Raw genomic sequence first — 22,419 nt, forward strand, 5'->3', positions numbered from 1 at the left:
AAGATTCATTAAGGTTCTCTGTGGCCTTTGGTTTGTGGTTCCAGGCTTCTAGGAGGGAAATCCAGTAATTATTTTCTGTAAACAAATTTATAACATAAAGAATAATTTTGAAGACAAGCACAGTCATAGCTTACTTGGAAGCGGGATGGAATCCCGGAAGGCAGATGCCATGTCAGGTGCTGTGGCTCAGAAATAGAGGAGAGGGAATCCAGGAATGGAAGGGGCAGGGCGGGGGAGAACCTGGCGGGGTGAGGGGCAGGCAGCAGGCCCGTTGGCCTGGCAGCACTGAGAGCTCCAATCCAGACAGAGAGGCAGTGAACATCTAGCTTAGTGAAGACTTAAAGGTTGTCTAAGTCTAGTGAGGGAAGTGTGCTGCTGGGTAGTTGAAGACCTGAAGCTGTGGCTGGAAGTTTTGTTTCTATCCAAATTGGAAGTGAAATCATGGTAGGTCTCTGCCATGCATGCAGTCGTGTCCCCACAAAAAATCATATGTTGGCCGGGCGCGGTGGCTCACGCCTGTAATCCTAGCACTCTGGGAGGCCGAGGTGGGCGGATCGTTTGAGCTCAGGAGTTCGAGACCAGCCTGAGCAAGAGCGAGACCCCATCTCTACTAAAAATAGAAAGAAATTATATGGACAGCTAAAAATATATATAGAAAAAATTAGCCGGGCATGGTGGTGCATGTCTGTAGTCCCAGCTACTCGGGAGGCTGAGACAGGAGGATCGCTTGAGCTCAGGAGTTTGAGGTTGCTGTGAGCTAGGCTGACGCCACGGCACTCACTCTAGCCTGGGCAACAGAGTGAGACTCTGTCTCAAAAAAAAAAAAAAAAAAAAAAAAAAATCATATGTTGAAGCCCTAACCCCCAATGTGACGGTATTTGAGATAGGGCCGTTAAAGAGGTAGTTAAGATGAAATGACGTCATAAGGGTGGGTCCCTGATTCAATAGGACTGATGTCCTTATAAAAAGAGGAGACACTAGGGATGTGCGTGCAGAGACGAGGACATATGAGGACACAGCAAGAAGGTGGCCTTCTGCAAGACAGGAAGAGAGGCCTTAGGAGATACGAAGCCTGCCAACACCTTAATCTTGGACTTACGGTCTTCAGAACTGTAAGAAAATAAATTTCTATTGTTTAAGCCACCCAGTCTGTGGTGTTTTGTTACAGCAGCCCTAGCAAACTGATACAGTCTCCAAGTAGTTTAATAAGTACTGAACTGGGCCGGGCGCGGTGGCTCATGCCTATAATCCTAGCACTCTGGGAGGCTGAGGCGGGCATATGGTTTGAGCTCAGGAGTTCGAGACCAGCCTGAGCAAGAGCCAGACCCCGTCTCTACTAAGAAAATAGAAAGAAATTATATGGACAACTAAAAATATATACAGAAAAAATTAGCCGGGCATGGTGGCGCATGCCTATAGTCCCAGCTACTCGGGAGGCTGAGGCAGGAGGATCGCTTGAGCCCGGGAGTTTGAGGTTGCTGTGAGCTAGGCTGACGCCACGGCACTCTAGCCTGGGCAACAGAGTGAGACTCTGTCTCAAAAAAAAAAGAAAAAAATACTGAACTGTATTCCTTTTTAAAGGATCAGCTTTTTGGAGTTGAGGGGGACAAAAAAAGAATCAGCAAATATAAATACTTATTTTTTTCTCCACAAATATGTTTTTAAATTGCTATGTGAACACATTATGGAACATCTGTTTTGTTCACATTTTCATAATTGTCACCAGCAATGATTGAACTATGCCACACATGTGCAGTCATTCTTTCCTCTAGAGCCCACGCCATGGAAAATGGTGCTAACCAATCCCAGTAGCCTTTCAGAATGAGCTGAAGCGGGACCTCCAAATCCTCTCAGCGTAGCCTTGTTGGCAGCCACTATCAACTGATCAGAGTTGTCGTGCAAGGTGGAACCCCAGCAATAGAGCCTTGAAACTTAGGAAACATACAACCCAGGGCCCCAGCTCCATGAGCATCCCTCATAATATATATTCACATGTAAGCGATAGATTCAAATGATTCTTTCACTTTTTCATTAGCAGTTAGATCTCTTTCCCAGGCCATTTCCCAAAGAAACAAAGTTTACTCCTTCTTCAGAGTTACTTTAAACTTGGTGAGAAATAATACAAACAACAAAGCCACGCTGAGTTGTAGATGCTGGGCATTTCTCCTCACATTGCATTAACTGGTTTGCTCCTGCACAGCTGCCCTCTAATCCACGATGCAACAGGATGAGAAATTATACTTTAAAGCACAGGCTTTGGAAACCAACAGTTCTAATTTAGAGTCCCGGATCCCACTTGTTAGCTGCGTGATGTGGGCATGTTCCTGAATCTCTGAGCCTCAAATTCCTCATCTGAAAAATAGCAATGGAAATAGTGCCGCAAGTATGGGATTGGTACTAGGATCAATGAGCACTAGACAACAATCTGACACACAGTTATCCAATATGTGATAGTGACACCATTAATACTTGTTTACTACATAAGCAGAGCACACTATGTAATAATGACAGTAACGGAGATGTGGTCCTAGTTAAGAGCGTGAACTCTGGGTCTTGTCTGGCTAGGTTGGAATTCCCACTGCGCCATTTACTATGTGACCCCTCCGTGCCTCAGTTTCCCTTCCATAAAATACATCACTAATAGTGCCTCCCTTACTGGGTGCTGTGGACATCAGGTACGTTACTCTCGGCCTGCAGAGCAGTTCCTGCCCCGTGGCGAGCACCACAGAACTGTTGTTGCTTTCCTTGGACCCTCATGATCGTGTCCGAGTAGTTAAAACTACCAGTGGCAATCTGTGAATGTCAACCACCTACTGCACAGCTTTTCCCCTACAGAAAATCTGTGTTTATGGACTAGAAAAATATGTGTGTGTGTAAAGGGCTAGAAGTACTCTGTCATCTAGTCTTGACCAAGTGCAAATCTTAGTGACGCAATCTGTTCAGTTACCCGTCCGTTACCTGTCACTCAGGTAAGGCACACCTTTTCTCCAAGTGGCACATCTCAGCCCTCACCACCGTGCTTGTGGCAAGTCCTCAAGCCACCAGGCTTCACTTAACTGCTGCCTGGACAGCACAGAACCCAGAATCGGGGCCTCCTGCCAAGCAGTCCCAGACCCTGTGCACAGGAAAGCATGGGAAGCCAGCATTTAAAAATGCTTTAAGATGGCTCATGTGTATGTTTGTGTAATCTTCATCCAAACTGATATTTATCATTCAATTCATTTGGGGTACTCCATTAATAATGCAAATTAACAACTAACATTTTACTCAATTAAGAGGCGAAAAGATTGCTTAGAAAGAGCTGTTTTCTCAAATGCCAAGCTCCATTTGGTTGAGGCAAATACTTTTAAGTTGCATTTTTTGTAACTCATTTTATTCTCAGTATATGATTATCTTAGGACATGACTAACATTAATTAAAAAAAATTAAATTCAGTTTTAGATGGAGCATTCCCTTTTGGGAATCTTGAATAAGGAAATACAATGTTTCTGCCTTTTAAAAAATCTATTGTTGCATTCCCCCATGAGAGCAAATGATGCCGTATCCATTCTGAGCACATCCTTCCTAGTAAACAGTGGCTTTATAGAGTGTGAAGAAATCTGCGTAGTCCACGATGCTGAAGACACATCCCAGAATCTGTGTTCCTGATATGGTCACACACAGAAAACATCATCTCTCAAAGAGCTCCTCCCCCTCTTTATGTTAAGTCTTATTCTTTATAAATTTATAAAGGATGACCTGGACATTGAAAAAGATATTACATTCCAATTAAAAATAATATTTTGGTAACTCTTCAGTATAGTCCTAGAAATGGATTTTAGGTTAGAAATATAAGCTATTTTCCTTCCTTAGGATGTATTAGTTTCCTGTGGCTGCTGTAACAAATTACCACAATTTAGCAGCTTCAGAAACAAGAACATGTATTATCTTATAGTTCTGGAGGTCAGAAGTCTGCAAGGGGTCTTACTTTTATCTGAAGATAAAAGTGTCTTCAGGAATACGTTTCTTCTGCAGGCCCAGCTTCCAGAGGCTGCCCACCTTCCTTGGCTGGGGGCCCCTTCCATCTCCAAAGCCAGCAATGACCCATGGGGTCTTTCTCCTTCTGTATCACTCAGACACTAACCCCTCTGCCTCCCTCTCCCACATTTAAGGATGCTGTGATTGTGGCCTACCCAATTAACCCTGGATAATCTCCTTATTTTAAGGTCAGCTGATCAGAAATCTCAATGCTAATCTGCAACCTTAATTCCCCCTTGCACGAAAGGTAACATATTCACAGGTTCCTGGGATTCAGGAGTGAACATCTTTGGGAGGGGGCCATTATTCTGCCTGCCACAGGGGGAAAAATTAATACAATTGACCCTTGAACCATATAGATTTGAACTGTATGGGTCCACTTATATGCACATTTCAATAAATATATAGGAAATTTTTTTGGAGATTTGTAACAATGGGAAAAAACAGATGAACCTTGTAGCCTAGAATATCAAAAAATTAAAAAGATATGAATCTATAAAATATATGTAGATACTAGTCTGTTTTATTATTTACTGCCATAAAATATCCACAAATCTATTATAAAAAGTTAAAATTTATGAAAACATACACAAACACAGACTATATATGGTACCATTTGCAGTCAAAAGAAATGTAAACAAGGATAAAGATGCAGTATTAAATTGTAACTGCATAAAATTAACTGTAGCACATACTGTATTTCTGTAATAATTTCATAGCCACCTCCTGTTGCTATTGCAATGAGCTCAAATGTTACGCGTATCCACTTAAAACTCCCTGTGACGCTAATCATCTCTACGTGAGCAGTTCATCTCTCCTGTAAACTTCATATTGCAGTAAAAAGTGATCTCTCGTGATTCTTGCATATTTTTCTTTGTGTTTAGTAGAGTGATCTCTCGTGGTTCTTGCATATTTTTCTTTGTGTTTAGTAGAGTACCATAAATTTTTAGTAACACCATGGGACCCATATGAAGTGCCACTAGTGGTGGTGGAAGTGCTCACAAGAAGCAGAGAAAAGTCATGACATTACAGGAGGAAGTTGAATTGCTGAATGTGTCCCGTAGGTAGAGGTCTGCAGCTACAGTTGCCCACATTTCAGACAGATGGCCCATCTTGTAAACAGGTGACATAAACTTGCAGTATCAAAAATACAGTATAGCACTGTAAATGTCTTTTAAGATTTTCTTGATGACATTTTCATTTTGCTAGCTTACTTTATTGTAAGAATACAATAGGTAATACATATAACATACAAAATATGTGTTAATCTACTGTTTATGTTATCAGTAAGGCTTCTGGTCAACAGTAGGTTATTAGTAGTTCAGTTTTGGGGGAGTCAAAAGTTATATACCAATTTTCAACTGCGCAAGGGTGGGCAAGCCTAACCCCCACGTTGTTCAAAGGTCAACTGTATTTAGCATGTGCCTTGTCCATGAGACACCCTTAGTCAAATAGTGCAGCACTGGGTGGAGAATTGGGATCCTTGCCCTGTCAGTCACCATCTATGGGAACAAGACCTGGGGTCTTGTGTTCACTCAACCTGCTCAATCCTACACGGAGGATGACTACGTAGATCGCATACGGTCCAAAGGGGTGAGTTAAAGCTTTACTGTGATTTGTTTCTAACAATTATTTTGTCATTTATTGTTCTAGGAAGAAAAAATGAAAATGCGTGCAAAGGAGCTCCTAAAACCTGTACTCTACTGGAGAAGTTCCCCGAGACTACAGGATGCAGACGAGGACAGGTACTGAGAGTCCCAGTGCGGGTGAGAACACAATGACTTGTTAGGAATAAGGAAGTGCTGACCTTTTCAAAGAAATGCTTATTTCATTTGGCCGGATGAATGCCTCTTTATTCACTCCCTTTTTAATAAACCGTAATTTTATGTAGTTGACGTCAGAATGGAGGGTGGAAAACGTTCAGTGTTTATCACGTTGTGGAAAATGTCGAGTGTTTATTTTTAGTTCCTTCACAAAGAAATAAAATGTGAGTATAAATTTGGAGTCTTACAAAGGCTCTAACCCAAATTGACAGTAATTTTGTACTGCCACTTTAATTTAGCAATTCCTCCACATTTTGATGAATGGCTGAACAGAGTGTTGTGCTTTCTACGCAGATCAAATATTCCATCATGCACCCCGGAACTCATGTGTGGCCTCACACGGGGCCCACAAACTGCAGGCTCCGAATGCACCTGGGCTTGGTGATCCCCAAGGAAGGCTGCAGGATCCGATGTGCCAACGAGACCAAGTATGTTCCCTCCGTCCTCTCTCTTGTCCATCACCTCTGAGGATGCGTGTTCATTACAATGAAGCTACGTTCAGTTGGATGAGTCCTCTTCCTCTGTAGCTGAAGTGGACTGGAGCAGGGTGATATTAATGCACACTCTTTAGTGTAGACCCCGTCTTTGTGCTTAGTCTGGAGATATTGCCAGCCTTAGGGCTGCCCTCCTCTCCCCGGAGCCCTCATCTGGTTGAGGAACCTTCTTGCTTCTCTCTGTAGGTAGACAGATTTGCATTCAGAGTCAGCCAACATGTATTGAGCCCTACACATTAGGCATCGTGCTTGTTGCTTTACAATTTGCATTATTTATAAATACAAGAAGTCCCTCTTCCTGAAAAAAACACCCCATGATATTGATGTTTTGCTCTAGAGGAGACAGCATGGTGCAGCGGAAGCGGCTGCCTTTTTCAAATCCCAGCTCTGCCGGCTAATCCTGTGTAACCTCAGCCGGTTACTTAATCCCTTTGGGCCTCAGCCTCCTTGCTTAGGAAACCGGCAGTGCTAATACCTACTTTGCAGGGTTGTAGTATGGATTAAACGGAATAATGCCTCCAGGCCACTTAGTGCACGTTCTAGCATCAGCAGGAACATGCTGAATGTGAGATCTCCCCCTCCTGCCCCTGCCTTTCCCTTTCCTACTTACGACAGGTTTATTCATGACCTTGTGAACAAGCTACACTTGCTCTGGCTTCTGTACCTATAACACTGGTACTCCCTTCCCCTGGAACGCCTGTCTTTTCAGCTATCCAAGATAAACCTATTACTGAGATCCAACTTAGTTTCATAAAAATAGAACTTCTCTTCTGACTTCTTAGAATATGTATAATGTATACCCTCAATAAGCCTGTTCCTATTTTCTGTTGCCTTTTATTCACTAATATATGTTAGCCTTAGCTCCACACTGAACTGTGTGTAAGCTCCTAGAGATCGGAAACCAAATTGTTGCCTTCTTACGCATTTCTCGTGGTCCTTAGCAGAGGTCTGAGTGGAGGCTGAGTGTTTGGGGGTCTATAGAGTAGTTCCTTTGGGTCTTGGCAGATACCTGCCCTCGTCACAGCGCAGCAGCACGTGGTGCTGTGGGAAATTCAGAGATGGATCAGCTGTGGCCTTCCTCTGCCAGGCATGACTAGTCAGGAAGATAATACAAGATGCCACGTGAGTCATCAGAGAGGCGCAGGTAAAAATGCTACGGATGGGTTGGTGAGGAGGGGCCTTGCTTGCGGTTGAGGTTTGGGAATCTTGACAGTGACAGTTTTTAAAGACAAGAATGACTGGGACATTGAAAGCTGGAGAAGCACATTCTGGAACAGCATCTCTTAAAGGCACAGAGGCCAAAAATTACAGGCCACGTACGAGGAATATGGAATGATTCAGCAACAACAGTGTAGGGTACATAAAGAATAAGGTGGGAAAGTGAAAGTATTTTAGAAGCTGAATCATAGAAGCCTTTGAATACCAAACTAGTAGGATCAGACCTCTGTTAGGAAGTTATTGTGGAAGCCATGTTGAATGCTGAGGGGGAAATGGGCTGACAGCAGCCCACCAAAAAGATAAGAGCTGGAATTGGGATGCTGGAAAGAAACGGAGAGTACAGAGCAGGGGCAAGAGGAACTGTGAGGGTGACTCAGGTGAGCCTTGAGTGTGTGGTACAAGGGGCAGGAGTCCAAGGTGATGCTGCAATTTCAGTCTTTGGTCATTAGGAGGATGGTGATGCTTTAGCAAATGTTGGGAATTGGGGAGGCGTGAGCAAGTTCAAGGAAAGGAAAGTGAACTTGGTGCTTGTAAATGTTTTGTTTAATTGCTATTGGACACAGTCATAGAAATATCCAGGGGGCGGCTAGAAATAGAGGGCTGGCACGGGGTGGAGGGAGAAGTGAAGTCTGGAGATACAGATTTGAGAGTCAGGCTTAGCAAGAGGTTCTAGAGGAGGCTTGGGAGACAATTGAGAAAGAAGAGATTCCTTGGAAACATCTACATTTAGAAAGGCGAAGGAGAAAGGAGAACCAAGGAGGAGAGGGGGCAGGAAAGGGCAGAGTTGGGAGGACCAGGAGGAGGAGTCAGGGATGGCTGGACAGGTGGAACTTTCTCCCGAGGTGGAACGAATCTTGTCAAACCGTTGGGCACTCAGTTTGGACCTGCAGAGTCTCTCTACCAAAGGGAAGAGGGGCAGGGGCATGGTGGGGGGCCCAGGGAGTTCAGAGAGAACATGGGAGAATGCAGGAGGAGACAGAGAGGGACAAGGCCAGCTCCTCGGGGGTGAACTGAGAGCGTGAAGACACAGGAGAACACCAGGCCTCCTTCCTGAGTGCTGCTCAGGGCTTTAGGACTGACTTGAGCATCCACTCGCTCACTCGCCCTCTTGCCCTCCTCCCGCCTTCCTCCTGCCCTCCTTTCTCATTCTCCTGTTTTCTATGCTGCTTGTAGATACTTGGAGCAAAATCACTAGATAAAAATCTACGTGGGCACAGGCGGGAGAGGGAAAGGTATGGAACTAATCCTAGTCTTCGGTGGCCTGAGGCAGAAAGAGCAAGTCCAGGTTGGAAGAAGGGGTGTGGCAGTCAGCAAGGGGAGCAGGTGGATGGTGTCAGGGGCTTAAAAAGAAGTCGGGGAAGGGGCTCAATATGTGTGCTGGGCGTGGTGGCACGCACCTGCAGTCCCAGCCACTCTGGAGGCTGAGGCGAGAGGGTCCCTTGAGCCCTGAAGTTCAAGGCTGTAGTGTGCTATGATGGTGCCTGTGAATAGCCACTACACTCCAGCCTGGGCAACGAACATAGCAAGGGCCCATCTCTAAAAAACAAACAAAGCAAAATGCAGGGGTGGTGCTAGGAGACCTGCCTCAGGAGCACACCTGTGGGTGCATCTTTCACCCCACACCCCCAGCACATGCCTTGTGACCATGCCTGAGGAGCAAACAACTGCTGATCCCTTCCCTGAAGTGTAAAAGACAATTAGGTTAACCGTCTTCACCTACCCGTGGCAGGGAAAGGCTGGAAGCCCCATTGTGCAGCTCACTCTGAGGGGAATCTTGAATAAGAACATTAACTTGGCAGCCCCTGAGTTTCTGCTGTGCTAAAATACAATGTACTTCGAGTAACAGTAAGGAGCTGCTGATAACAATAATTTGCAGACGGTGTACTTTGCAAATTCACGTGATTATTAAAAAGCACTTGCCACCCACCTGCCTGTCACTGGGCCAGGACACTGAAAGGCTTCCCGTCCTCTCCTCCTTGCAGAGCCAGGGAGAGCCGGGGTCCTTGGTCGTCATGAATGCCGTCAGCAGTCCTGCTCTGTGTCCTCTGACTGTTGTCGCTTTCTGTCACGTTACAGTCTCATCCTTAATAATTCTTGACTCAAGGGTGGTCGAGTCAGGCTTAGGACTTCATTACAAAAGCAGAGATATGGGTCAGTGAAAATAAAGTGCTGTGTAATGTTTATGGTGAAAACAGCTAGGTATCCGAATAGGAGACAGCTTATAAACTCAGAGCACGGAAAGAGTGTGATATGAAATCTGGACGCTCCATGCTGTGGCTGTGGTAGTACTATTAGCATGGGAAGAGAAACACACATACCAGGAAATCAGGTTTCCTTGTGCTCAGCAACAGGAAGCAATTTTTCAGAACGTCTCAACTTCCAAAAGAGTAGGTTACCTGTAGCATTTATGCATGGTAGTTCTCAGGCATTAATAATCAGATTGCTATTTCCCCAGAGCTGCCAGATTCCTGCCAGTGTGTGTGCTGGTTAAATATTCCGTTGCTGCAGAACATGGCACGGTGCCCTGGCGGCGATGAGCTGCCAGGTATGCAGCCTGTGTCACTATAAATAAATGATCATCTCAAATTAATAAATGCCTTCCAGTCACAAAACTCATATATACTCCTTGCACGTAATTTGTATAAAACAGAGAAGCACAATTAAAAAGTATTATTTTTGATCCCAATACCCAGAGATATTGCCCAGATGCTTCCCAATACCTTTATATGTATATTCATGATGATGATGGTGGTGACTATAGTAATAATGTTACAAAAATACAATGTGCCAAACACAGTTCTAAGCACTCTACATACATGAACTCATTGATCCTCACAACAGTCCTATGTAATTAGCATTATTAAAATCCCTATTTTACCCCCAAGGAGACTGAGATATGAAGATGATAAGCATCGTGCCCAGGGAGGGTATTTGCATTAGTGTCCTGGGGCTGCCATAACAAATCGCCACAAACTGAGTGACTTAAAACAACAGAGTTATTCTCTCGTGGTTCAGGTTGGCCAAAGCCTAAAATCGAGGTGTTGGTAGGTTGGTTCGTTCTGGAGGCTGTGAAGGAAAATCTGTGCCTCTGTCCCAGCTCCTGGCAACTGCTGGCAACCCTCAGTGTCCCTCAGTTCGTAGACACTTCCCTCCAACCCCTGCCTCTGTGTTCACATCACTGTCTCCCTGTGTGTCTTCTCTTTTATAAGGACACTTACCAGTGGATTTGGGGCTTATCCTAACCCAGCATGATCTCATCTCAAGATCCTTAACTTAATTACGTCTGCAAAGATCCTTTCTCCAAGTCAGGTTCCATTCACAGGTCCCTAGTGGATGTATCTTTTTTGTGGAGTTAGGCGGGGACACTGTTCAGCACACTACAATGTTAGAACCAGGGTTCAGTCCTGGGCATTCTGGCTTGAAAGCCTGTGCCCCTAGCCTTGCTTGGGCTTTTTGGATTTTGTTGTTGTTTACAAAATTAGGATCATGCTATACTTACAAGGTAATCATTTTCAGCGCTGATTTTTGTTTCCAGATAACTTGGTAGCAAGTAGAGAAAGCAGCTGAGGAGTCTCCATTTCTGGGCCTTTTGTTTGTGTCACCCCAGGCAGGCCATGCTTTGTGGTTTGTAGGATGAGCTCGTTAGCAATTTTGATCCAGAGCTGAAGAAACTTGTGTCAGTGCATAAACACGCTCCCGGCAAGTGGGAATGAATTATTATCGTCATGGAGTGGCTAAGTTGTGTGAGCTTTGGATGATTCCAGAAAGAAAATCATTCTTCTGAGTCTTCAAGAGGGCCTTCCGAAACATGCCGGTACCGTGCTAAGAGAATGAACAGTGACCTTGAAGCTCTCCTGCAGACTCAGCGTGATTGCCTGCAAATCCCCAGCCTGAAATGTTGAACAAGACTGATAGGTCGTCAGGAAAAGTACACGTTGACATTAGTGTCCCTTAGCAGCAGACTGAAGAAATGAATTGGCGATCAGTCATTTAATCCCTCTCTATATGGCTGTAGCAATAATGGCCTTTTTCCACATACCTCAAGTATTTTATAACATATATTTTCATTAATCTCTCAAGGTTCCAATTAGGAAGACTGTGTGAAAGTCATGCTAAAAATATTAATAGTGAGAGAGAGAGAGACTTAATTTTTTAATCTACCATGAGTTGTTCATAGACAATATTTGTTTTGTTTTGTTTTCCTAAGGTGTCCAAGAAGACAAAGTAAGTCTTAAAATTTTTGAATCACATTATGGAAGCTGTGAATTACTGATTCATTTAGAACCAACTGTTTCACCCCTTCTTCTCTTTTTTCTTTTTTTTTTTCTTTCTTTTCTTTTTGGTTACTTTTCCTGAAACCGTAGATCTTCTGTTCCACAAAATTAACCCCCCGTCCATCTGCCTTGTGATGTGACCTTATCCACAGGTCACCAGTGAAACCTGCTCATCTGGGACTAGAGAACAAAAAGGGCATTTTTTAACTAAATGGGATATTTCCTGAAGGTTTGCTTGTTATTGAACAGTAACATTTTGTCCTCTTTTTTCATTTTAGCAACTTGGTGAATCAAACACATTAGTAAAGTGTCTTGACCCCTGTCCTGTCTGACACGGGTGTGTTTATAGCTCTTCCTACACACAGATGCATAGAATGTGCACACACATACATTTCCACACCTTCATGGGGATGACAGTTCCTACATTGAAAATAGACTGTGTTCCAAGCACTTGAATTGATTGTTGGGGAGCTGGGATCCATTTTTCCATGGCAATGGTCAATGATGGGGAGGCTCCTTAGGGCAGCCTGCAGAAGCTTTTTAACTAATGATCGCTATTGACAGGGCTCTAGAACCAGTGACTACTTATTACATAATAATGTTTCTATGCAAAAAATGCATCCTGAGTCTTTACTTCAAATTTTAGCATTCTGTGTCTTCATAAAATCAGATTAATAGTGCTGAAGTCACATGACCTGGGTTCAAATCCTGGCTTTCCCTCTTACCAAGTACTTTAGACATACGTACTAAGTAACTTTAGACAGTTTGCATAACCTCGCTAAGCCTCTGTTTCCTCATCTGTAAAATGGGAAGGATAAAAGTATGTCTTTGTGTGTAATCCGTATGAATTCACTCAGAGCTATATTTACAAAGTGCTATATGGAAAATGCACTCAGTATATTTGAGTGTTTATTATCTCCTTGTCTGATTGCTGCAGAAATGGGACTTCTGTCCTTTATGTTCCGGGGAGTGAGACCAAGCACTCTTTCAGCACTGGAGGTAGTTCTTGCAGCCTAGAGGGTGGGGGCTTTAAGAACTTAGGAAAGAGGGTGAAATAGGAATTTGAAGGTGTGTGGGGCCAGAGCAGGTAAAGGATGGCACAGAGGGGGCTGTGATTGATAGGCCTGGGCTGGGAGGGACCCTGGAAGGCAAGCAGGACAACAGTGCAGCAGAGAGCTGCCCCCACTCACGTCTCTCCTTTTCCGCCCCAGGCCCCCACCCTGGAGCTAGAGATACTGGTTGGGGGTGGGGGGGTGACGTCCCATCTGTATAGCCCTGTGAGTGTTCCTCTCCCTCTTTCCTTTCTTTTTCTTCCTTCTTCAGCATTCTCATCTGTATTCCAGATCCCTCTACTGCTGGTGACCCAGGGACAGGAGGAGAAAGTCAGAAGCTGTCTGTGTGCACTGGGACAGGGGAGAGAGGACAATGCATTTCCCTTACAGCATGTGCCACACCAGGGTGTCCAATGGAGTCAGAACTGGGGAATTTCAGTAGACAGAATGAATAGAGCTGTGTTGTGTCCTTATTCCTGAGCTCCTAACCCTTTCCTGCATTCCACTCAGCCTGTTTCTGTGCCTTGCGGGCCACCTTAGCATAGCGTCTGCAGGCGCTAAGAATGTCCCTAGGACCGTGATCTTATGCCAAAGTGTTGGGCTGTAATGAAACATGCCTAGTGGCTTTCTGCTTCTACCACTGAATCCCAGTATCACTGCAGACATCTAAACTTGTTTCCATGGGATTCTTTTGCGTGAAAATGACAACCATGTCCTTCGCCTACCCCAGAACATTTTAGCAAAGATGGCTGAGATAATATCTGTAAAATTCTTAGGTGGAAGACTCTATAAGTACCTAGTATCATTACTTAGCCTTATTAATATTGATGATAATTCTATGGCAAAATTATAGTTATTAATTGTGTGCTGCCGCCATTCTATCATTATCGTTAATTATAATTATAAGAATTTGAGAAATTGAGAGATTATGTAATATTGCTTTATCTTGTGACCAGATATTCTTGTATCTTTGGGACAACCAAGGAGAGGTTTTCTTCTCTTAGTGGTAAGAAATTCTACCAGGAAGCCCAAGTGCCCATTGGGGATGGACAGCAGCCCCCATCCCCCCATCCTGCCCCTCTGGGTCCTGGGAGAAGGTCTGTGCAGCACCTCCGGGGGACCCCTTTCAAAGGCCACTCTGCAGATGTTTTCTCCAGAGGAATGTTTCTGTGTCATAATTGGAGTGTAACTTAATCATATTGATGGAGCTTTGCTCACAAAACAAGTGGCCTGAAAACGATTTCTTTGCATTCTAGTGAGAGTCCTTGGTTTTCATTCAGAAGAGATCTAAAGACCTTTGACATCTTTATGCTCTGTCTCTTTTTGTAGTATAACACTCATTTCCCAGGCAGGAGAGAGATCTCCAGCCAAACCCTGAGTCACTTCAGTCTGGCCGTGGCTTGGATGAGGTTTTATTGTTCTTCCCTTTTCCCCTTTGAGATTAAGGGTGAATGCACTTTTTAGTCATTCTGTCTCTGATAACTAATTGAAAGGCACCATTTTTTAAGTGTTCAGAAAGAATCTACATTAGAGAATCTACATTAATTACTTGAGTACTTTGCTATTTTCAGGGAAAATGTATGAAAGAAAATGGAAGGGCAAATAAGAAGTATGACAGGCTACACTTACCCATAGAGTTTTATGATCCTAAAAAAAAAAGAAGAAGAAGAAGAAGAAGAAGAAGCCACTTAGCAATCCTTTGGAATACCTCCCAGATTTCTTGTTTAAGAAACTGGTTAATTAAGGGTTTACACTAATTCATATTTGAGTTAATATATCTGAACAGCCACAAGCCTGTGGTTCTTAAATTCTACTCTTACATGCACTCGTGTTCCCTGAGTGACTACTGTGTTCCAATGCTAATAACTTTTCCCAATTCACAGGGAATTTAAAATAATAAATGAATGCTTGAGGCTTTTCTCCCATAAAATGTTCCTAAATATTTGACTTTGTTATACCTGTCAGAATCTAGTGAAAAATGTCATTTTGTACAGCCTAGAATTTTCTGTTTAGTTATTTTAATTACTTCCAGTATTAATAAGTAGCTTCTAGATTCCCTGACACCCAAAAAACTTTGAGAATCACTTGTCATTATTGTACAAAGTGTATTTCACAGGTTCTCTGGAGGTTTTTGATATCTCATCCCTCCTTGGAAGTTTTCAGTTTTCTCAAATGAGGGCAGATTTCATAAGCAATGATGCCAGGGTGATTTCTGGTAACGTACCAGTTCCCAAAATTTCACCTGTCTTTATCTTTTTCCTGTTTTCCCTATATTTTCCTTCATTCTCTGTTTTATAGTCTCTGTCATTAATTGAATATCCACTATGTGCCAACCATCCACTAATCCCCACGTCAGCTATGACGATGAAGATACAAAGTACGCAAGTAACTCACCCCGCAAGTATTAAACACCAGGGACAAGAGGCCTCCTTTCAAAGACCATGACTTTTCTCTTGAGCCAGACTGCTTCTCTCCCTCTTTCTCTTCCCCTACATGCTCTCCCCTACCTTGCCCTTTTTTCCTGTTATTTAATTGTGGTAAGATACATATAACATAAAATTTCCCATCTCATGTATTTTTGAGTGTACCTTTCAGTGGCAATAAATATATTCATATTGTACAACCATCACCATCATCCATCTTCAGAACTCTTTCCTCTGGTAAAATTGAAACTCTGCACCCATTAAATAGTAACTCCCCATTCCCCTTCTCCCCCCAGCCCCTGGCAGCCACCTTCTCCTTCTGTCTCTATGAATCTGACTACTCCAGGGACCTCATGTGAGTGAAATCATATAGTATTTGTCTTTTTGTCTGGTTTCTTTCACTTGACATAATGTCCTCAGGGTTCATCTAGGTTGTAGCATGTGTCAGAATTTCCTTCCTGTTTAAGGTTGAGTAATATTCCATTGTGTGTATATGCCATGTTTTGTTCACATATCTGTTAGTGTACACTGGGCTGCTGTGGATAGTGCCACTGTGCACCTGCTGTCCTGCCCTTCCTTTTACATGCACTTCCCCCTCCTCCTCCTCCTCCCTGCATCGTAGGCTTGCACCTGTTGACCGACATCCTTAATCCCACTGACAACACTAAGACCTAGAAAATGACAGCCTAACTGTATAGGCTGTGGATCACTTCATTCCTTTCTCTTGTTAGGGTTTTCTTTTTTTCATTTCTTGGCTTTGCCTTTCTTTTCAAGCCGGGTTTTGCATGGTAATGAATGCGTATTCTGTCAGTTGCTCGTGAGTCCATGTATTTCAGTCCTCTGCTCTCCGTGGATGGAACTCCAATGGAACTCTTTAAACCTTCAGAGGAATTGTATCAAAGAGCCCAGCAATACATGTCTGTTGAATGCAAGGCATTAGGTTAGGTGTCTGAGAACAGCACACAAGGAGGGGGTCAGGGGATAGCAGAAGTGGATGTTTGGTTTCCAACTTTAGTGAACATTTAACTTGCAAGTATTCATTACCTTATCAGTTAGTTTAAATAACTTGGAAATTTTATGGTCCAATTTGTTCAATATGTCAGTATTTCCCACTGGGATGATTTTGCTCACACACCCTCCCCCACCCCCCACATGTGGCGATGACTAGAGACACTTCCGGTTGTCGCAGCTGATGTGAAGGGTGCTGATGTGAAGGGTGCTGCTGCTGTCTGGTGGGTGGAGCCCAGAGATGCTGCTGGACATCTCACAGTGCACAGCGCAGCCCCACAACAGAGAATGATCCGGCTCAGACGTCAGTCGTGTCCAGGCTGAGAAGCCCTACTCAACCTACGTTGATTAATCATCTAGTACAGAACATAAAAAGACACCAATAATTTTCCCAAGGAAAACATCTGTATGATAATATGGTGACTTGAAATCAAGCTAGCATTTCCCTTGCTATGATTGTAATTATTTGCTAATCCAGGATATAAAATTTCAAATGATTAAGTGGAATTTTAATATCTAAAGAAAATTTCCTAGTAAAAATTTTATTGTAAAAAACATAACATTTAATATATTGGTAATTAATATCTTTTAAAGAGAAGAAATCATTGGCATGGCTCATAAACCTTTGGATTTGAAAAGCCTCCTGTAACTGCCTCCTGCCTATTTCTCTCTCGATTGTTTTGTTTAGCCTAATACTATATTTAGATCTTCGTCTCTATACAAATCTCTTATGAGGGGGTGCTGGAGGCTCTAAAGGGTGTTTTGCAGCATTGATTTAAAATATTCCGTGGATAACCCACTTGCATAGCAGATGACACTAAAAATATAAACAAAATTCATTCCCAATCTGCCCATTTTCCTCAGCCAGAATACTAGCTAGGAAACACCTAGTTTAGTTATTCGCTTTCTGGACACTGGGTTTAAGTAAAGACTCCTTTATTCCGTAAAATAGGACCTGAACAAATGGAATGAGCTGAAAAGACGATGTTTGGGGATGTGCAGACCCTGGGCCAGGGTTCCTGAGAGATGAGACCCAGTCACCACCCATAGGTCTGAAGCAGTCTATGAAGGGGCGGGGGAGGGCCGCCGTGGAGTCACTGACGATGAAGTCGTCCTGTGTGTGAGCCCCCAGGGCGTGCCCTTGAATGTTTTCCAGCTCCAAGCCTCTCTTAGGGTTGGGGGAGAATAATTGCAGGGCGTGTAATAAGATCAACACACCCTCATCTCCAGTACCCTGCCCTCTGTGCATCTTCAGTGCTAAGCAATGAAAATAGATGTTCATAATAAGAATCCTGAAATTCTTAACCATCAAGGGAAAAATAAATTTGGGCTTGGCGTTCTGGTTATCTGGTTAATATCTCAAAGGTTATCGTAAAAGGTATTTCCCGAACGTGGACAGGAGTTGATGCTCAGGCACCCGAATCACCCAAAGCTCTACTCAGGAATCCATGTCTTTCCATTGCAGGACGTGGGAGGAAGGCAAGGTGCTCATCTTTGACGACTCCTTTGAGCACGAGGTGTGGCAGGACGCTTCCTCTTTCCGGCTTATATTCATCGTGGATGTGTGGCACCCGGAGCTGACACCCCAGCAGAGACGCAGTCTTCCTGCAATTTAGCAGGAAATTCACGCAAGCTTGGAACACTGGAGAGAGGCTGCCTTTCTGGCTCCATCTCCTTGGGTGCGAGGATAGAAATTTGAACACCAAGGCTCTTAATTTCTTTGACTTGCAGCCTGAAAAATTCTAAGCCTCCTCCTAGGGTTAGAAGACACTAAAGGGAATATTTGCATTACCGCGATTCATTTAGAAAACACCCTGCTGTGTTTCTCCCATGACGGCACTGGTCTTATGCCTGTATTTAAGGTGAACATTTGATAGCTTCTACCTTGCCAGCCAAAGATATTTTTTTGACATAGAATAGGTCTAAATCAGTATACAATGAGAACATATGTAGAAACTGTGAATGGATTGCTTTAGTTTGTAATTTTTGTAACTGTCTATGCAGTTATATTTTTCTAGGGTAGCTAGACTAGTCTGTCATCATGTACCACTACTTTTTTGTTGATTTTAATGGCAAGCTGTGTAAATGCTTTACCTCTCGCTGTTTAATGGTAATATTCCTGGTGAACTCGGACTTCCCCCTTTTAATTCTTTTTAGTAAAAGACACTCGTGAAAAGAGCAATTTTATTTTCCTAATACAAAAAAGGAAGACATCATCGTGCCAATGTCTATGAACTGTACTGATCCCTACCCTTGAGTCTGTTTGCTTTTTTATCTTCGATGAGATCAAGATGCTTAATTTCTCCTCTCACTATGCTCATAGTGGAAATATTGTCAAAATCTTATTTCTCTCTAAAAGGAAATTTTTACACTAGAAAAAGGCATAGAATCATTTTACAGTAAGTTATAAAAAATACCACATTGTAAATGCTTTTAATGCAAAGTATCAGGGCTTGGGGGGAAAAAGTCAAATTTATGGAAATAAAAATTTTCTCTCAGGATTAGGTGGACTGGTAGCCGCTAGGGTGTCTGACTCCTGGCCGCTTTGCCATCTATGAGACAGAGCCTGGGAATCCAAAGTGCCCTTCCCTATGATGGATCCATGTGAGTGACAGGAAGACAGCCGTTTGGTCCTTGAGATGATTCTTATCATAATATTATAGAAATATTAAGGACGGCAGAATGGAAGGTCACCAAGAATGCTAGGATCTTTGTAGGGATTTCGAGACTGCTTTCCTCTTTGAGAGAGTTTGGAAAACTCTTCCATCTCTCTGGTTTAAGAAACTTCTGCCATTTAAACATCACTTTGAAATAACAGTTATTATCCATATTTAGTGTTAATATTACCCACGACATAGAAATAACAGTTGAAAATTGGTCTTGCCTACTCGTTCCAAAGGTGATGGAGTCATTAATTTAGTAATTATTAATGCATTAGATGTTGTATTTTTTAAAGCAAAGCTAACTGAAAATGTTGGCTGTGAGAATGTCACAATATTTACGCACTGAATTCTAAGCCAATATGAACAAAAATGCTGCAGAAATGGCACATAGGTCACCTCATTTCATTCATAGGTAGAAAAACTTGTGCTTTCTTTTCGATCTAAGAACAAAGGAGGAGGTCTTCTTTACCTCGTTTAAAAAACCATTCTTCAAAATGGACATTGGCCCTTTTTGCTTGACCTTAAGGACATCAGTTTTCAGTAGAAGAATTTGCAAAATATTTGTCCTGTTCCTTCCATTTTGCTGTGTGTTCAAAAATCCCACTAAATCAGGTGAAAAGGCATGGGAGGAAAAATATCAACGTTAATTACCGAAGTCCGGAAGAGAAGGCAAACTCTCAAAAAATAAAAAGCTGTTATGTTCTTCAGTATTTATTGAACAGAAGAAATGACTGACAAAGGGCAATACAATTCAATGCTCATGTAGGAACATTTGCGTCATTTACTGAATTTGGTTCTTATATGTATATTGCATATACATAAAGAAATTCATACTATAAGTTGTCATTGTTGAACCATCATCTTACATTCATGTAATGAAATTATGGAATAGAGTAAAAACTAGCTCTTAGTAAATATAACATGGTATTTAAAATCAGGCCACTACAGTAGGATTCTAAATATTGCCAATTGAAAAGCTAGAAGTTATTATTACTGTTGCAAAATGTTGGCAATAATTGACTCCAATAGCATTGTAAATACTTGGATCCCACAACTATTTTATAAACCCAAGCAATAAAATGGATTTTCTAGTTCTCTTTAATTCTTTATTTCTCTTACCTATGTCTTGGTCCATAAAAAAAGTGTTTCAGTCACTGCATTGGTAGAATTATTTCAGTGTTATTATTTTGTGATTTGAAATGTCTACACAAAATTAATTGGTTTTATTTATACTGTGATGCAATTATTTGAGAAATATTTTTAATTCTATTTCAATTTTATTTCTCCAAGGGTATAGTATAAAAATTACTTCTGTTATTATTCTCTACCAGTAGGAAAAAAAATTAAAACATTAGACCCATTGAGAAAGAGATATAATAAATGGTTAAGACTAGTAATAATATCTATCGGGGGTGATTATGGCCAGCTGAATCACCTCTTTCCTTTGAATAATTCAGCTAACAAATTAACCCTCCCAAATACTGGAAATGTAAAGTCATATTTTACTGGCTATTATCAACTAAAATATTTTTTATTTGACATTGAGCACCAACTGGTCATACTAATAAATGCCCACGTAATGCACATGGCTGGGCAAATAAGAGATATCTAAAAATATGCACTGGTCTTGGGAAACATGGCACAAGTAAGGGTATCATATCCTGTGATATCTGTTTGTTTTATATCTGATTTTCTAGTTGGAGACTCCATTTCTAAAGAGAATAGATAAAGAAATAAAATTATCTTTGGCATTTCATCCTGCATTTCTAGTCTTCTCTTATTTCAGTACTTGCATATCTAGTCATCCTTTTGGGTCTTCCCCCACGATTGAGTGTTTACTGTCTCACCAACAGCCATGCTCTTTCTCTATACCTGTAATGGTTTCAGGGAGGGTGGGGTGGGCAGGAAGGGTTAAGTGGTTCGATGGCACTTTTCTTTGCTGTAGTGACCCAAGTGAGGCAACTGGAATGGATTCGTTAATCACTGACGTGTTTTCGATGAGATGTCTCCGCTCTGCAGATACACGCTGTACTAATGGGTTCTCAGGCTGCCTGTGGGAACTCGTGTTGCTAAGATGAACTAATCATATTTCAAATTCTACGTGTCCTCTTTTAAGGTCATGATAGTCAGCTGATGGCCTCACACAAGACGTGATGTCAAAATCATTTTTTGCAGGATATCAAAATAAGCAAATTCTACAAATAGCCAGGCCTACGAGAACACGCTCTTAGGCTGAACAATTTGATGCTGGTGATGAGGTCAAAGAAAATAATTCAATAAGAATGGATATTACCGGAGATACTATTGTCTCAGGGCTTTGCACTACATTAAACTTGACAATTGTGTCTGCACAGTTTGACGTATTTACTTGGAAATGCACTTAATCTTAATTTTCAAAAACTGAAAAGGGTCCCTGTGTGTGACCTCACAAAAAACCTTGTCCTAATGCAGTGTGTCCATCAAATTTAGTTTTTTTCATTTTTCTCAGTTCATTTAATACCATAAATATGGAGGGAGGGAGAATCTTTTTTACATAAATGCTTTGCATCATCCTCCAGTCCCCTCACTGAAAAAGACAGTGTCTCTCAAGTCTTTGTCCAACTCTGGCTGCTCAGACCGATGGCTGATGACAGTCATTGCTGGGGTCAGGTGTGGAGGACCTCGTGTCAAGCGGAACACACGTGTCTGTGTGGGTCAGTTGCACATGTGCTTCCTGGGTGGCTGCTGCCACCGAAGGCCAGTGTGCAGGAGCATTGGGGTGACTCGGGGTTCAGTCCAGAGCCAGGAGTGGCTGAGTGTTGTCATTCTCTCCCTTCTCCTCGTGTTTCAGGGTCCCAGCTTCTACCACAGACTGAGATCTAACAAGAGGGGAGGGAGAAAGACACAATTACAAACAATTCATGGTGACAGCAATTTTGGAACCTTTGGGGACATTTGGATTTTATATTCTCCCTTTTAACACAGACACTCAAAATACATAATTTTTCCCTTTTGCATCTGTTTTTCTTACTTGTGTTTTCTATACCACCTTGTTATGGAGAGAGGCATTTTGGAGTCTTGGAATCTTCTTTGAAGTAAGTAACCTCTTCTGTTGATAGAACGGACACACGTATTCTAGTCACACTCTGCCCCAGTGTCTAAACATCCCATGGATCTTGAGATGTATAAAGTCAAATAAATTTTGCTAAATTTTTAATGTTTCAATGTACTTTTTAAACACTTTGTTTCTCAAAGTCATTGGAAACTATCGTGCATGGTGTTAAGACCATGAGCTTTGGGATCAGATGGTAAAGTTGGGCTCTGCCCCTTCCTGGTTGAGAAGCTTGAAGAAGTTCTTGAAACTCTCTGGAAATTTATTCTCTCCTGTGTAACAGAATAGTACCTACTTCCTACAGTTGTTAAAGACTAAAACTAATAATATATATAAAGCATTTGCATGGAATTACA

The 22,419-nt window shown here is 42.3% G+C and overlaps 2 protein-coding genes across 12 annotated transcripts in view; one reads left to right on the plus strand and one right to left on the minus strand.

The window, feature by feature from the left end:
- Positions 1-20,066, plus strand: part of ASPH (aspartate beta-hydroxylase) — a 221,055-nt gene extending 200,989 nt beyond the window's left edge. For all 11 annotated transcript variants that reach the window (XM_069465561.1, XM_069465562.1, XM_069465563.1 and 8 more), the window contains 3 exons: positions 5,671-5,762; positions 6,135-6,268; positions 17,775-20,066. In XM_069465561.1, the coding sequence (XP_069321662.1) occupies positions 5,671-5,762; positions 6,135-6,268; positions 17,775-17,925 (377 nt within the window). In that variant the 3' untranslated portion in view covers positions 17,926-20,066. The remainder of the gene's footprint in view (positions 1-5,670; positions 5,763-6,134; positions 6,269-17,774) is intronic.
- The window catches only part of CLVS1 (clavesin 1), a 191,508-nt gene continuing 187,373 nt past the window's right edge, over positions 18,285-22,419 (minus strand). Inside the window, exon 6 of the mRNA XM_069465575.1 lies at positions 18,285-21,830. Within this exon, the coding sequence (XP_069321676.1) occupies positions 21,743-21,830 (88 nt within the window). The 3' untranslated portion in view covers positions 18,285-21,742. The remainder of the gene's footprint in view (positions 21,831-22,419) is intronic.

This window comes from Eulemur rufifrons, chromosome 3, assembly GCF_041146395.1.
Source record: "Eulemur rufifrons isolate Redbay chromosome 3, OSU_ERuf_1, whole genome shotgun sequence".
Classification (NCBI taxonomy): domain Eukaryota; kingdom Metazoa; phylum Chordata; class Mammalia; order Primates; family Lemuridae; genus Eulemur; species Eulemur rufifrons.